The following is a 16,592-nucleotide window of genomic DNA, read 5'->3' as shown; positions in this document are numbered from 1 at the left end:
ATCTTAATCCTATTGAGAACTTGAGGTCAATCCTCAAGAGGCGGGTGGACAAACAAAAACCCACTAATTCTGACAAACTCCAAGAAGTGATTATGAAAGAATGGGTTGCTATCAGTCAGGAATTGGCCCAGAAGTTGATTGAGAGCATGCCCAGTCGAATTGCAGAGGTCTTGAAAAAAAAAGGGCCAACACTGCAAATACTGACTCTTTGCATAAATGTCATGCAATTGTCGATAAAAGCCTTTCAAACGTATTAAGTGCGTGTAATTATATTTCACTACATCACAGTAACAACTTAAACAAAGATCTAAAAGCAGTTTAGCAGCAAACTTTGTGAAAACAAATATTTGTGTCATTCTCAAAACTTTTGGCCACGACTGTATGCATGACAACATGGTTTAAAGATCTGGCACAAGTAATGATGATCTCGGAGCTGCTCACTTTGCCACACCTGCCTCTTTTTCTTATACTGCCATTATTGAAATACTTGATTTATTACTACTTTGGCACAATTACAGTGTCCCAATTACAGTACTTGTTCCAGATCTTGATATAAAAGACAGACAACCTAAGTGAACACAAAATATATGTTAACATACAGTACATGTCTCTACAGTGCTACAAAAATGTCAGAAAATACTTACCACCTGAACACACTCCATCAATGGCAGCCGCACGGACTGGTTACCAGACAGACTAACCACGCAGGCTGGAGTGTCTTCATTTGCTTCCATCAAAGCAATAACTGCTTCCATGCCCATTTTACTGCTCTGTAATAAAGAAACATTTAAAGTGATAAATCCTATTTAAAAAAAATGACTTATCTAATATATATTTTTATCTTGCGACTAATTTCTCAGAAAACACCTAAATACTTAACCCCTTAAACACACAGCCAATTTTCATTTTTTGTTTCCATTTTTTATTCCCTGCTATCCAAGAGCCAAAACTTCTTTACATTTCTGTTCAGGGATTGGTTTTTTGCAGGACAAGTTGTAATTTCTCATGGCACCGTTTAATATTCCATAGAAAATGTTGGGAAGCTGGGAATTTTTTTTATTGTTGTGAAATTGCACCCTTCAGTAGGCCCCTGGCTGCTGTGACAACTGAATGTCTCACGCAATCCTTTCAGGCACCAGGAGATGCCCTCACCCAGTAAATGACCCATCACATGCCGTAGTCGCAATTGACCACAGTTCCTGAGCAGTTAAATGTACAGTGCAATGTGAAAGTTTGGGCAACCTTGTTAATGGTCATGATTTTCCTGTATAAATCGTTGGTTGTTAAGATAAAAAACGTCAGTTAAAAATATCATACAGGAGACACACACAGTTATATTTGAGAAGTGAAATGAAGTTTATTGGATTTACAGAAAGTGTGCTATAATTGTTTAACCACCTCAGCCCCCCTAGCTTAAACACCCTTAATGACCAGACCACTTTTTACAATTCTGCACTACACTACTTTCACCGTTTATTGCTCGGTCATGCAACTTACCACCCAAATGAATTTTACCTCCTTTTCTTCTCACTAATAGAGCTTTCATTTGGTGGTATTTCATTACTGCTGACATTTTTACTTTTTTGTTATTAATCTTAAATTAACAAAAATTTTGCAAAAAAATGAAATTTTTTACTTTCAGTTGTAAAATTTTTCAAAAACACGACATCTATATATACATTTTTCGCTAAATTTATTGTTCTACATGTCTTTGATTTAAAAAAATTGTTTGGGTAAAAGTTATGGCGTTTACAAACTATGGTACAAAAATGTATACACTACATCACGCGCCTGCTCCATTCATAATGTGGGAGGCGCAGGTGCACGACGTAGTGAGCGACACTCCACCCGCCCTCCGGGCCTGCCTCCTCCCTCAACTCTGCTATGGAATTTAGTTGCAAGTAATACAGCTGGATAAAACATGATTATTATATCTTAACAATGCCTACAGGTTAGATAAGATTATACAACAGTGAGCGGGCTGCTGCATTAGAATACAGGGACTGTACTAGTCCCTGCTGTCATTCCTAATCCAGATGCCGGCCCCCAGCCCCTCCTCCCTCTGTTGATACACCCGCCAACCGCGCTGTGCAGCAGCCGTGTATCATTGTAGGTAATCGCAGACTTTTTGAGTCGGGCAAATCACCATACACTCACCTAAATAATTATTAGGAACACCATACAAATACGGTGTTGGACCCCCTTTTGCCTTCAGAACTGCCTTAATTCTACGTGGCATTGATTGAACAAGGTGCTGATAGCTTTCTTTAGAAATGTTGGCCCATATTGATAGGATAGCATCTTGCAGTTGATGGAGATTTGAGGGATGCACATCCAGGGCACAAAGCTCCCGTTCCACCACATCCCAAAGATGCTCTATTGGGTTGAGATGTGGTGACTTTGGAGGCCATTTTAGTACAGTGAACTCATTGTCATGTTCAAGAAACCAATTTGAAATGATTCGAGCTTTGTGACATGGTGCATTATCCTGCTGGAAGTAGCCATCAGAGGATGGGTACATGGTGGTCATGAAGGGATGGACATGGTCAGAAACAATGCTCAGGTAGCCCGTGGCATTTAAACAATGGCCAATTGGCACTAAGGGGCATAAAGTGTGCCCAGAAAACATCCCCCACACCATTACACCACCATCACCAGCCTGCACAGTGGTAACAAGGCATGATGGATACATGTTCTCATTCTGTTTACGCCAAATTCAGACTCTACCATTTGAATGTCTCAACAGAAATCGAGACTCATCAGACCAGGCAACATTTTTCCAGTCTTCAACAGTCCAATTTTGTTGAGCTTGTGCAAATTGTAGCCTCTTTTTCCTATTTGTAGTGGAGATGAGTGGTACCCGGTGGGGTCTTCTGCTGTTGTAGCCCACCTTTCTTTCCCATTCTGACATTCAGTTTTGAGTTCAGGAGATTGTCTTGACCAGGACCTTAACCCTACATGCATTCGAAGCAACTGCCATGTGACTGGTTGACTAGATAATCACATTAATGAGAAATAGAACAGGTGTTCCTAATAATTCTTTAGGTGAGTGTATATTGTGCAGGCCTAATACATATCAAAGCTGACATTTATTTTTATATAAAACACATGGTTTATGAGTTCAGTAACGTCTATCCATTATAGTCTCAATTGTGGACAGCTCCACATAAGATGGATTAGGTCTGCATTAGGCGTCCCACATCTCGGGCATTTGTCATCCTCCCTATACCCCATTTTTTTTCATTACTACTGGAGTTCTATATACACTATGGAGTAAATATAATTGAGATACTCTGTGTGACTCGCTTATTGCCACCTCAGGTAAGTCTTCTAACACGTTCTCCCACTGTTTCACTGTCAAGACAGTAACGTCTTGATGCCACTTGTCATATACAGGTCCTTCTCAAAAAATTAGCATATTGTGATAAAGTTCATTATTTTCTGTAATGTACTGATAAACATTAGACTTTCAGATATTTTAGATACATTACACACCAACTGAAGTAGTTCAAGCCTTTTATTGTTTTAATATTGATGATTTTGGCATACAGCTCATGAAAACCCAAATTTCCTATCTCAAAAAATTGGCATATTTCATCCGACCAATAAAAGAAAGTGTTTTTAATACAAAAAAAGTCAACCTTCAAATAATTATGTTCAGTTATGCACTCAATACTTGGTCGGGAATCCTTTTGCAGAAATGACTGCTTCAATGCGGCGTGGCATGGAGGCAATCAGCCTGTGGCACTGCTGAGGTGTTATGGAGGCCCAGGATGCTTCGATAGCGGCCTTAAGCTCATCCAGAGTGTTGGGTCTTGTGTCTCTCAACTTTCTCTTCCTAATATCCCACCGATTCTCTATGGGGTTCAGGTCAGGAGAGTTGGCAGGCCAATTGAGCACAGTAATACCATGGTCAGTAAACCATTTACCAGTGGTTTTGGCACTGTGAGCAGGTGCCAGGTCGTGCTGAAAAATGAAATCTTCATCTCCATAAAGCTTTTCAGCAGATGGAAGCATGAAGTGCTCCAAAATCTCATGATAGCTAGCTGCATTGACCCTGCCCTTGATAAAACACAGTGGACCAACACCAGCAGCTGACATGGCACCCCAGACCATCACTGACTGTGGGTACTTGACACTGGACTTCAGGCATTTTGGCATTTCCCTCTCCCCAGTCTTCCTCCAGACTCTGGCATCTAGATTTCCGAATGACATGCAAAATTTGCTTTCATCCGAAAAAAGTACTTTGGACCACTGAGCAACAGTCCAGTGCTGCTTCTCTGTAGCCCAGGTCAGGCGCTTCTGCCGCTGTTTCTGGTTCAAAAGTGGCTTGACCTGGGGAATGCGGCACCTGTAGCCCATTTCCTGCACACGCCTGTACACGGTGGCTCAGTCCACTGCTTCCGCAGGTCCCCCAAGGTCTGGAATCGGTCCTTCTCCACAATCTTCCTCAGGGTCCGGTCACCTCTTCTCGTTGTGCAGCGTTTTCTGCCACACTTTTTCCTTCCCACAGACTTCCCACTGAGGTGCCTTGATACAGCACTCTGGGAACAGCCTATTCGTTCAGAAATTTCTTTCTGTGTTTTACCCTCTTGCTTGAGGGTGTCGATGATAGCCTTCTGGACAGCAGTCAGGTCGGCAGTCTTACCCATGATTGTGGTTTTGAGTAATGAACCAGGCTGGGAGTTTTTAAAAGCCTCAGGAATCTTTTGCAGGTGCTTAGAGTTAATTAGTTGATTCAGATGATTAGGTTAATAGCTCGTTTAGAGAACCTTTTCATGATATGCTAATTTTTTGAGATAGGAATTTGGGGTTTTCATGAGCTGTATGCCAAAATCATCAATATTAAAACAATAAAAGGCTTGAACTACTTCAGTTGGTGTGTAATGAATCTAAAATATCTGAAAGTCTAATGTTTATCAGTACATTACAGAAAAAAATGAACTTTATCACAATATGCTAATTTTTTGAGAAGGACCTGTAGTTGCAGTGGGCATTTTTTACATTGTGCCTCCATGAGACGGCAGTAGTGTAGTGAAATTACTCCACTAGTGTCTACATGCCATGCGGCGAGATCTATAACTGGATGCTTTGCAGCAGGTGCTATCGGCCCCGGTTGCTCCTTAGTCCGTATGGCATGTCTTATCTGCAGGTAGACATAAAAAAGGGTCTTGGGCATTTTAAATTCTTGTTGCAACTGAGCATACTCCTTAAGTGTACCTTTGTCAAATAATTGATAGATACGGTTAAGCCCATGTCTCTCCCATGCTTGGGCATTGGATACTTTAGTTCCCTTTACATGTGATTAGGCCATATTGGAATAAACTTTGTATACCCATTGATGCCTGCTATCTTTCTAATATTCCACCATACTTCATGTATTGTGCGTAGCAGTTGGCAATTATCCCCTTCCATCTTCTAGGGCTGACATTAGACATTTGCCCTTAAGGAGACGTCTTACAATCCTCCCGGCCGTATTTATCCTATTCTCCTCTCCCTAAACCCTTAAATATTGTAGCTGGGCCGCCAACATTTTTTCCATGGGTCCAGGACCTTAAGTCCTTGAGTTTTTGGTCTGCATAATGTAGTGAGCTTTATACATGGAATTCCCCTCTTCCAGATAAGATCTCTAAAGATCACATTAACAGTGTTGAAAAATGTTAGTGGTATCCAAATTGGGGCATTAAGTAATAAGTATAATAGCTGGGGCATGAGAATCATTTTCAGTAAGTCAGTACGTCCAATCATCGTAAGGGGCAGACGGGTCCAGTCCTGGACCTTCCGTCTGAATTTTTCAAGAATCAGTAACAAAATTCAGTTCTCCAAATTCCTAGGTATTTAAAAGGATGAAACTACTTGTAATTATGCCGCAAGATTGGCATCATTCCTTATATTGACAGTGGCATCAACACCGACTTCGTCCAATTAATGACCAAGCCGGACAATTTGCCAAAGCCATTTATTATTAACATAGCCTCTGGAAGTGAGGAATCCCATTCGTCCAGGAATAGTAGTAGGTAATCTGGATATAAAGCAACCTTTTCAAAGAAAGACCCATACCGGAAACTTCTCACTGTATTCACCCTTCTGAGTGCCTCCGCCAGAGGCTCCACTGCCACAGCAAACAGCAAAAGGCGACAAGGTGCAGCTCTACATAGAAACATAGAATGTGTCGGCAGATAAGAACCATTCGGCCCATCTAGTCTGTCCAATATACTGAATACTATGAATATCCCCTGGCCCTATCTTATATGAAGGATGGCCTTATGCCTATCCCATGCAGGGCCGTCCTTGCCGCAGGGCAAAAGGGGCAGCTGCCCCGGGCCCAGTTGCTTCTGGGGGCCCATAGGAGCTCAGTTTCCCGACTCCCATTCACTAGTGACTAGGTTGGGGCGTCGCTAGGTTAAAACATTCAGGGCCTGGGCCCCGGATGTTTTGTCCCAGGCCCCGAATGTCCTGCCTGCCTGCTAGATACAACTGTATTGCCATACACAGAACGGCAATACAATTGAATCTTACACTGGGAAGAGGCGAAGGACCTGTGGTGACATCACAGGTCATGTGATCAGCAAAACAGGCTGTGATAGGATGACCTGGATGATGTCACCATCATGTGACCAGTGCAGGATTGGACCAGAGTGAAGAGGAGGAGCCTAATGCAGGACTGGAGAGGTAAGTGAAGGGAGAGGCAGAGCAATGCTGGGAGTTGTAGTTATTTAACTGGGATGTATGTTAGGGCTGAAGGGAGGGATGTTATTGACATGGGACTGTATGTTGAAAGTGGATGGTGGGGGGGAATAATGTTTATGTACATGGGTTTAGGCTACGTTCACACTTGCGTTTGGGGATCCGCTTGTGAGATCAGTTTCAAGGCTCTCACAAGCAGCCCCAAATGCATCAGTTTAACCCCAATGCATTCTGAATGGATGCGGATCCATTCAGAATGCATTCGTTCGGCTCTGTACAGCCCCCCCGTTCCGTTTTGGAGACGGACCCCTTGCAGAGCCAAACAGATCCGTCCTGACTTACAATGTAAGTAAATGGGGACGGATCCCTTTGCATTGACACAAAATGGTGCAATTGTAAACAGATCCGTCCCCCTATTGACTTTCAATGTAAGTCAGGACTGATCCGTATTGGGACTTAGAAATTCTAATCTAATACAAACGGATCGGTCTTGAACGGATGCATTCGTTTGTATTATCGGTGCTGATCCGTCCTGTACAAGTACAGGACAGATCCGCATGAACGCAAGTGTGAAAGTAGCCATAGGGGGTGATGTTTGCATTGGATTATGCGTTGGAGGAGGTGATGTTATTTACATGGGACTGTATGGTGGAGGGAGGAGTATGATTGCAGGGGGCACTGCAGATCCACGGGACATTATAGGCATCTTATTACTACTGGGGGCTCTATAGGAGGATCATACAGATCCACCTTATTTCTACTAAGCACACTATGGGGGCCTTATTACTACTGAGGGGAACAATAGGGGGCCTTATTTCTACTAGGGACTCTGTGAGAGTATTATTAATATGGGAGGGCTCTTCTAATAATGGGGGGCATTGTTGAGGAGCATTATCACGGTTGGGGCAGTGTTACTGATGAGGGCATTCTAGAAGGGAATTACTATTGGTGGGACTATGAGGAGCACTATTACTATGGGGGGCAGTAATGTTTCTTCAGGATAGTATTTGGGGGTATTGGGGGGGGGGGGGTAGGGGCGTAACTAAAGGCTCATGGGCTCCGGTGCAAGAGTTCATCTAGGGCCCCCCTTCCCTCAGTGCTTTGTGTGTCTTCTTATGCGGCACAAGTGTCTTTGGGCCCCTTGATGCTCCTGGGCCCGGTAGCGACTGCTACCTCTGCAGCAAGCAGCAGGATAACACTGTGAGGACTCCAGTTGGGGGATAATGATAGAATGTGAGAAAGCTAAGATGTCTGTGTGTCACACTCTGCAGAGACAAGGCGGCTGAGAGAAGTTGTCCAGACCGAGTGGAGAAGATCTACAGAGAAGATGATGACAGAGAGGAGACGTCACCTGGAGGCCCTGGATGTGACAGGTAAGTGCTGCTGTATAGCAAGTACAGCAAAGTGCGGGGGGGGGGCGTTATCCAGGGGGCCCAAGTAAATTCTTGCCCAGGGTCCAATCAATATTAAAGACGGCCCTGATCCCATGCATGCTTAATCCTCCCCTGTATTTGCAGCTATTACTTCTGCAGGAAGGCTATTCCATGCATCCATTACTCTCTCAGTAAAGTAATACTTCCCGATATTTTTAAACCTTTGCCCCTCTAATTTTAAACTATGTCCTCTTGTAGCAGTTCTTTTAAATATTCTCTCCTCTTTTACATTGTTGATTCCCTTTATGTATTTAAAAGTTTCTATCATATCCCCTCTGTCTCGTCTTTCTTCCAAGCTATACATGTTAAAGTCTATTAATCTTTCCTGGTAAGTTTTGTCCTGCAATCCATGTACTAGTTTATTAGCTCTTCTCTGAACTCTCTCCAAAGTATCAATATCCTTCTGGAGTTATGGTCTCCAGTACTGAGCACAGAACTCCAAATGAGGTCTCACCAGTGCTCTGTAGAGCGGCATGAGCACCTCCCTCTTTCTACTGGTAATGCCCCTATACACCCGAGCATTCTGCTAGCATTTCCTGCTGCTCTATGACATTGTCTGCCTACCTTTAAGTCTTCTGAAATAATGACCCCTAAATCCCTTTCCTCAGATACTGAGGTTAGGACTGTATCACCGATTTTATATTCTGCTCTTGGGTTTTTACGCCCCAAGTGCATTATCTTGCACTTATCAACATTAAGTTTTAGTTGCCAGATTTTGGACCATTGCTCTAGTTTTCCTCAATCCTTTTCCATTTGGTGTATCCTTCCAGGAACATCAATAGTCCCTCTATGAACTGGAAAGGAGTCTGAAAGTCTCCCATTCACCCTTATTTTGACTGTGGGACAAGCATAGAGTAGTTGTATACACTTAATAAACTCTGGCCCAAACACCATCGCCTTAAGCACCATCCACAGGTATCGCCATTCCACTCTCTCGAATGCTTTGGCATCGTCAAGAGACGTGACCGCCACATTCAATGTGTGGCCTGACCAACCTGGATATTTAAGGAAAGTCTCCTGATACTCTCCCCCCCCGGAGCCATATCTTCCACCGCTGCTTCCATTTCTTGTACAGTAATAGGGGCATCTAATATAGACCGCTGCTCCATAGTTCAAGTAGGAAGTCCTAATGGGTCGAGAAATCCCTTAATCTCTGCTTCGGAAGCACAGATTTTAGAATCCTACAAAGAGATCTGTTCCGGTGTTGTACATAGTTCCCCAGTGGAATTGTGTAGAGTAGCTATACAAGTTGGTTGTTGTTGAGCTCTAGCCACTAATGCCAGTACTCTACCCACTTTCTCCCCTTCTTCATAATATGATTGCTTCTGAAAGAAGCGTTTATTGTTGGCATTTAGTAGCAACCGTTCATTCAGCTTCTGCTGTGCTTCCGACCATTGTTTTTCATGATCAACTCATGGATGTGTCACATACCTAGCCTCTGTCGCCTCTACCTCTAATAGCAGATTTCGAACCATGGCCTAGTTTAATTCCTTTTTATTTTTTTATTTACCTCCGCTATTAATACCGCCCTGAGAAAGGCCTTCATGGTGTCCCAAACTGCCAATTGAGATGCTGTGGGCAAATTATGTGTGAAAAAACCTTTTTCAGCTGTTCACCTATGCCAGCCACATCTGCAAGCACATTTAGCCAGTGTAGATTGAACTTCCACATCTTATCCCCCCTCAACCCTAGAGGCAGGATGTTGGGTATAGCAAGTATTGGGGAGTGATCGGATATCTGTCACGGATGGTGTTCCAGAAAACTAGAAGACACAAATGAAGATCCGACTGACTTGATCCAAAACTAAGGAACGGGAGGGTAAGCCCTGTAAGAGCCCTAGCTCTCTCCCTTACTGCTCAGCCTATGCAAAAATCTCAATGGTAGAAAATTGCATATCCTCGTTCCTCGACTGTATGCACCTGAACACCCTATAATAGTGAGGGGACACGACCACTGGCTCCCTACACTTAATACGGAGGTAGTCAGGATCACCTAGGATCAAGCCCACAGGCAAACAGAAATAAAGAAAACAGACTTATCTTGTGGATGCAGTAGTAACAGCTTCTAGCATCAGCACACTCCAGGAAGTTGTATAAACCTCAAAGTGATGCAGTATGGGAAGGGATTTAAAGGGATGCAAATCAGTGCAACTACATGACAGCTGAGAGAGGCTAACGAGATAAGAAAACGAAAGCAAAACAAAAGGAACCTCAAGCAGGAGGTTCTGAAAAACATCTGTCAGAGCTTCTCAGATGTCTGGTGGTGACAGTACCCCTCCTTCTACGAGAGGACTCCGGACACTCAGAGCCCACCTTCTCAGGATGGGACCTATGGAAAGCCCTGATGAGACGAGTGGCCTTAATGTCCGTCACTGGGACCCACATCCTCTCCTCAGGACCATAACCCTCCCAATGAACGAGGTACTGGAGAGAACCGCGGACAACACGAGAATCCACAATCCTAGAGACCTGAAATTCAAGATTACCATCAACCACAATCGGAGGAGGAGGCAAAGACGAGGGTTCAATGGGTTGGACATAAGGTTTTAATAAGGACTTATGAAAAACATTATGTATCTTCCAAGTCTGAGGAAGATCAAGACGCTAGGCAACAGTATCGATGACGGACAAGACCAACTTCCAGGAGGGAACCTTCAATTTGATATTCTTGGTAGACAACCACACCAGATCACCAACATTCAGGTCCGGACCAGGCACACGTCTCTTATCCGCCACACGCTTAGATCTCTCACTCATGCTCTTTAGATTATCCTGAATCTTTTGCCAAATAGATGACAAAGAAGAGGAGAATCTGTCTTTATCAGGTAAACCAGAAGACCCCTCTCGAGAGAATTTCCCAAACTGCGGATGAAACCAATATGCACCAAAAAATGGTGACTTATCAGAGGACTCCTGGCGACTGTTATTTAAAGCAAACTCAGCAAGGGACAAAAAAACCACCAATCCTCCTGATTCTCCGCCACAAAACAGCGCAGATATGTCTCCAGATTCTGATTGACGCGCTCTGTCTGGCCATTCGACTGCGGGTGGAAAGCAGAAGAGAATGACAACCGAACCCCCAAGCGAGAACAGAAAGCCTTCCAGAATCTGGAAATAAACTGCGTGCCACTATCAGAGACTATGTCTAAAGGAATACCATGCAATTTGACAATGTGATCAATAAATGCCTGCGCCAGCGTCTTAGCATTGGGCAAGCCAGGAAAATAAATGAAATGCTCCATTTTGCTAAAACGGATGTGTCCAAGGACGGGAAGGAATGGGTAATGGAAGAAGAGGACCTGATGGCTGTGAATGAGGGACTTTGGCACGAGCGCAGGTCTTGCAGGCTGCCACGAAACCCTCAACTGACTTACGAAGCGCCGGCCACCAGAATCTCCGAGCGATGAGATCCACTGTGGCTCTTGCCCCCGGGTGCCCAGCAAGGACAGTATCGTGGTGCTCCTTAAAAATCTTGTGTCTTAAAGCGAGAGGCACAAACAACCTCCCAGGAGGACAAAGATCAGGGGCCTCTGACTGGGCTACCTGAACCTCTGCCTCCAATTCAGGATAAAGAGCAGAGACCACCACACCTTCAGCCAAAATGGGACCCGGGTCTTCAAAATTCCCACCTCCCGGAAAACAACGTGACAGGGCATCCGCCTTCACATTCTTAACCCCAGGGCGGAACGTGACAACAAAATTAAACCTTGAAAAGAACAAAGACCATCTGGTCTGTCTCTGGTTCAGACGCTTGGCTGACTCCAAGTAGGCCAGATTCTTATGGTCAGTAAACACGGTAATAGGGTGTCTGGCTCCCTCTAGCCAATGGCGCCATTCCACAAAAGCTAACTTGATGGAAAACAACTACCTATCTACCACATCATAATTTCTCTCTGCGGAGGAGAGTTTCTTCGAGAAAAAGGAACACGGTCGCCATTTGGCAGGAGAGGGACCCTGAGACAAGACCGCACCCACACCCACCTCAGAAGCGTCCACCTCAAACTATGAAGGGCAGAGAGATATCAGGTTGTACCAAGATGGGAGCGGAAGCAAAACTCTCCTTGATACTAGAAAAGGCCTTACGCGCCTCTACCGACCAGGAGGAAAAATCTACCCCCTTTCTAGTCATATCAGTGAGTGGTTTAACAACAGAGGAATAATTCAAAATAAACTTCCTGTAATAATTGGCAAAACCCAAAAAGCGCATCAGCGCCTTCTGATTCTCAGGAAGCTCCCACTCAAGCATAGCGCGGACCTTCTCGGGGTCCATGCGAAAACCAGAAGCGGAGAGAAGAAACCCCAGAAATTGAATTTCTGGAACCGCAAACACACATTTTTCCAGTTTAGCATACAATTTATTTTCCCTCAGGATGAGCAAGACCTGACGTAGGTGGTCCTTATGAGTTTTGAAATCAGGAGAAAAAAAATCAAAATGTCATCTAGATACACTAATACAAATTTCCCCATTAAATGATAAAAAAATGCTGTTCACAAAATGCTGAAAGACGGCTGGAGCATTCATCAAACCAAAAGGCATAACCAAATTCTCAAAATGGCCCTCAGGGGTATTGAAGGTCGTCTTCCATTCGTCTCCTTCTCTGACCCTGACCAGGTTGTATGCCCCTCTTAGATCCAACTTGGAAAAAACTTTAGCCCCAACAACCTGGTTAAACAGGTCTGGGAACAGAGGAGGCGGATAAGGGTCACAAATTGTGATACTGTTCAGCTCCCTGAAATCCAGACATGGTCTTAAAGAACCATCTTTTTTCTTAAAGAAAAAAACAGCGGCGACAGGTGACTTTGAGGGTTGTATGTGTCCCTTTCTCAGACTCTCAGAGATATAAGCACGCATAGCGACCCTTTCAGGTTGGGAGCGATTGTATAAACAAGATTTAGGCAGCTTGGCGCCTGGGATGAGAATAATAGGGCAATCGTACTCCCTGTGAGGGGGGCAAGTCCTGAACACCACTCTCAGAAAACACATCCGAAAATTCAGAGAGGAAAGATGGCACAGTCTTAGTAGAAACCTCAGAAACAGATGTCGTGAGGCAATTCTCTCTGCAAAAGTCACTCCAACCATTTATTTGCTCGCTTGCCAATCAATGGTGGGGTTATGTTTAGTGAGCCAGGGTAGCCCCAACACTAGAAGAGTAGGCAACCTGCTTAGGACGAAACATGACACATCCTCAACATGAGTATCACTCACAATCAAACGGATATTGTGAACTATGCCCTTTAACGATTTCTGAGAAAGTGGAACAGAATCAATCGCAAAAACACGTATATCCTTTCCCAAAGTGCATACCTGGAAACCATGAGTTATAGCAAATTGATTATCAATGAGATTGACAGCTTCTCCACTATCTCCAAAAATCTCACAAAAAATGTTCTTGCTCTCTAGCGCCACCCTGGCAGGTAGGACAAAACGGGAACTACAAGCAAACGGAAAAGCTTCAAATTTCCGCATTAACCTTGCCAATAGTAACAGATGGAATGTTTTTAGAGGATTTTTTTCTTTTTGTTTCTTTATTACTCTAAAAAAAAACTGCCTAAATCTCCTAGAGGGACAAACATTTGCCAAATCATTTATACCTCCACAACAGAAACAAACCTTCCTATGAGAGCTGAATCCTCTATTGTCAGAGGCAAGCAAACCCAGCTGCATGGGCTCCTGCTCAGAGGGGATTGAGAGAGACTGAGACCCCTGCGCACTGAATGAGACTGCCGCACTGTCCTTGGACTGAGTATGACAGGAAGGAGTGATCTCTCCTCTCTCTCTAAGACGCCTGTCAATACGAACTGCCCGAGACATGGCAGAGTCCAAGGAGGTAGGTCTCTCATGAAAGGCAAATGCATCTTTCAATCCCTCTGAAAGACCATGGCAAAATTGACTTCGGAGTGCAGCATCATTCCAACCAGTATCAGCTGCCCATCTCGGAAATTCTGAACAGTATATCTCTGCGGACTGTTTACCCTGGCATAAAAGACGTAGTCTAGACAGAGGGGCCGTGCCCCCACCGGCAGCGAAAAGGCCCAGGACTGAGCGTTATCCCTGAGCAGCGAGATGATAATCCCCACCCTCTGCTCCTCATCACCAGAGCAATGGGGAAGTAGGCAAAAATGGAGTTTGCAAGCCTCTCTAAAACAAACAAAATTCTCACTACCCCCGGAGAACGTATCCGGAAGCGAGATTTTAGGCTCAGAACAAATTCCATGAACGCAAGCAGAAACGGTCACCTCAAACTGAGAGACAGTTTTCTGGAGATCTGCTACCTCCAGTGAAAGACCCTGCATGCGGTCAATCAAGGTTGAAACCGGATTCATGCTTAAGACGGTTTTGGCGGTTTATAATGTCACGGATGGTGTTACAGAAAACTAGAAGACACAAATGAAGATCCGAATGACTTGATCCAAAACTAAGGAACAGGAGGGTAAGCCCTGTAAGAGCCCTAGCTCTCTCCCTTACTGCTCAGCCTATGCAAAAATCTCAATGGTAGAAAATTGCATATCCTCGTTCCTCGACTGTATGCACCTGAACACCCTATAATAGTGAGGGGACACGACCACCGGCTCCCTACACTTAATACGGAAGGAGTCAGGGTCACCTAGGATCAAGCCCACAGGCAAACAGAAATAAAGAAAACAGACTTATCTTGTGGATGCAGTAGTAACAGCTTCTAGCATCAGCACACTCCAGGAAGTTGTATAAACCTCAAAGTGATGCAGTATGGGAAGGGATTTAAAGGGATGCAAATCAGTGCAACTACATGACAACTGAGAGATGCTAACGAGATGAGAAAACGAAAGCAAAACAAAAAGGAACCTCAAGCAGGAGGTTCTGAAGAACATCTGTCAGAGCTTCTCAGATGTCTGGTGGTGACAATATCCTCCTGGGAAGATATTTGATCTCATGAATTTGGTGGTCCATCATAGCGTTACCTAGTTTTAGACCTATTCTAGATAACGATCCATATGTACTGGAGTAGCAGGAGTATGCTTTCTCCTGCGGATTTCTCAGTCTCCAGAAATCTACCAAGGAGACTTTGTACAGAATTCTCCCAAATGGGGTAACCTCCCCTTCTGTCAGATGGCCAGACCTACCCATTTTATCTAAAGCTGGGCATATTACGTTACTAAAATCTCTGAGCAGTATTGTTGGAATGTCAGGTAGGTAAGCAAGAAAGGAAATTGCTCTCCTGATGATTAGCGGTGAGTATGGTGGAGTAATATAGATCCCAATTATAGCACAAGGTGTTGTAAAGAGTTTGCCATATAGACAAACGTAACGCCCCTCCTCATCTAGCTGTTTTGATATACATTTAAACGCTATATTCCTGTGAATAAGGATATTCCACATATGCGAGAGGAGTGAGTATGAAAAATAGCATGGAAACAGAGTCCCGCCCATTGGGGAGTAAGTAAGCGAGTCTGATCTGCCATTAGATGCGTTTCTTGCAGGAAACATATCAAGGGTTGGTAATTTTTCATACAATCCATAATGGCTCTTTTATTAGCTTCTTTAACCCCTCTGACATTCCAGCTCAAAAACCCCACCAAGCTAGCCATAGCTTCCCCATGATATAATAGATTTAACCAGTTCCCTTCTCCTGGTCAATGACACATCCAGAGCATGTTTACTGATTACATTGTGGATCACGGTTGTATTCCACAAGACCCTTTACCTCATAACTGAAGTTCCCGAGGTATGGTCCCCAAACTTTCCCCAAACAATGCCTCTTCAAAGGCAGTTAAAAACTAAAGTTGAAAGTGCCGGCTTCCCCAACTGTTTCCAGCCAAAACACCTATTCCTAGGTCTGCGGGAGCAGAGAATACCTGCCGACGGAGCCAGCTATATCTGGTGAGCTAATCCACCAGAAAGAGAGGTGGCATTTACAGAACGGGTAATAGTAAAACTGTAATAACACTGAACAATAGTTATGTACTCTCTAATATCAGAGCCTATAGCGCCATGTCCTCTTACACCTCCCCCGATCATCCTTTACACAAGGCCGACCTACGGTATTGCATACAATACCTCTGCCACAATCTAACATTACTTGTACATCCTGAATATAGTTAGCCTATCATGACAGACATTCTGTATTATATAATTTTGCGCAGGCACACTCACACGCATTCCCACTCCTTGTATGCGACCAGGTTACTTGCGTTGGAGTATGTAAAGCAGGTATTAGTCTTCTTGACACCTTTCTTCACGCAGCTGGCTTTCATTTCGGCCCAGCCATCTAATCGCCTCTTTTGAATCTTCAAAGAAACTGGTGTTTCCCAGGGCGACCACTCTGAGTTTTGCTGGGTATATCATAGAATAAGTGACATTGAGCGCCCTTAGACGTCTCATATCGAGGAATCTCACTCTTCTTTTCTGCACCTCTGAGTAGTAGTCAGGAAAGAGTGACACCTTGTGTTCATTGATGGAAAGCTTGGGCAACTCTCTGGCTTTTCTGAGGATAAA

General features: G+C 44.1%; 1 protein-coding gene across 1 annotated transcript in view; it reads right to left on the bottom strand.

Annotated features, from left to right (window-relative positions):
* Window positions 1-16,592, bottom strand: part of LOC122945306 (ATP-dependent 6-phosphofructokinase, liver type) — a 378,493-nt gene that overhangs the window by 193,583 nt on the left and 168,318 nt on the right. Inside the window, exon 10 of the mRNA XM_044304347.1 lies at window positions 645-770. Within this exon, the coding sequence (XP_044160282.1) occupies window positions 645-770 (126 nt within the window). The remainder of the gene's footprint in view (window positions 1-644; window positions 771-16,592) is intronic.

The sequence above is a fragment of the Bufo gargarizans genome, chromosome 8 (genome assembly GCF_014858855.1).
Source record: "Bufo gargarizans isolate SCDJY-AF-19 chromosome 8, ASM1485885v1, whole genome shotgun sequence".
Classification (NCBI taxonomy): domain Eukaryota; kingdom Metazoa; phylum Chordata; class Amphibia; order Anura; family Bufonidae; genus Bufo; species Bufo gargarizans.
Note: the sequence above shows the minus strand (reverse complement) of the source record. Positions and strands in the feature narration are given on the sequence as shown.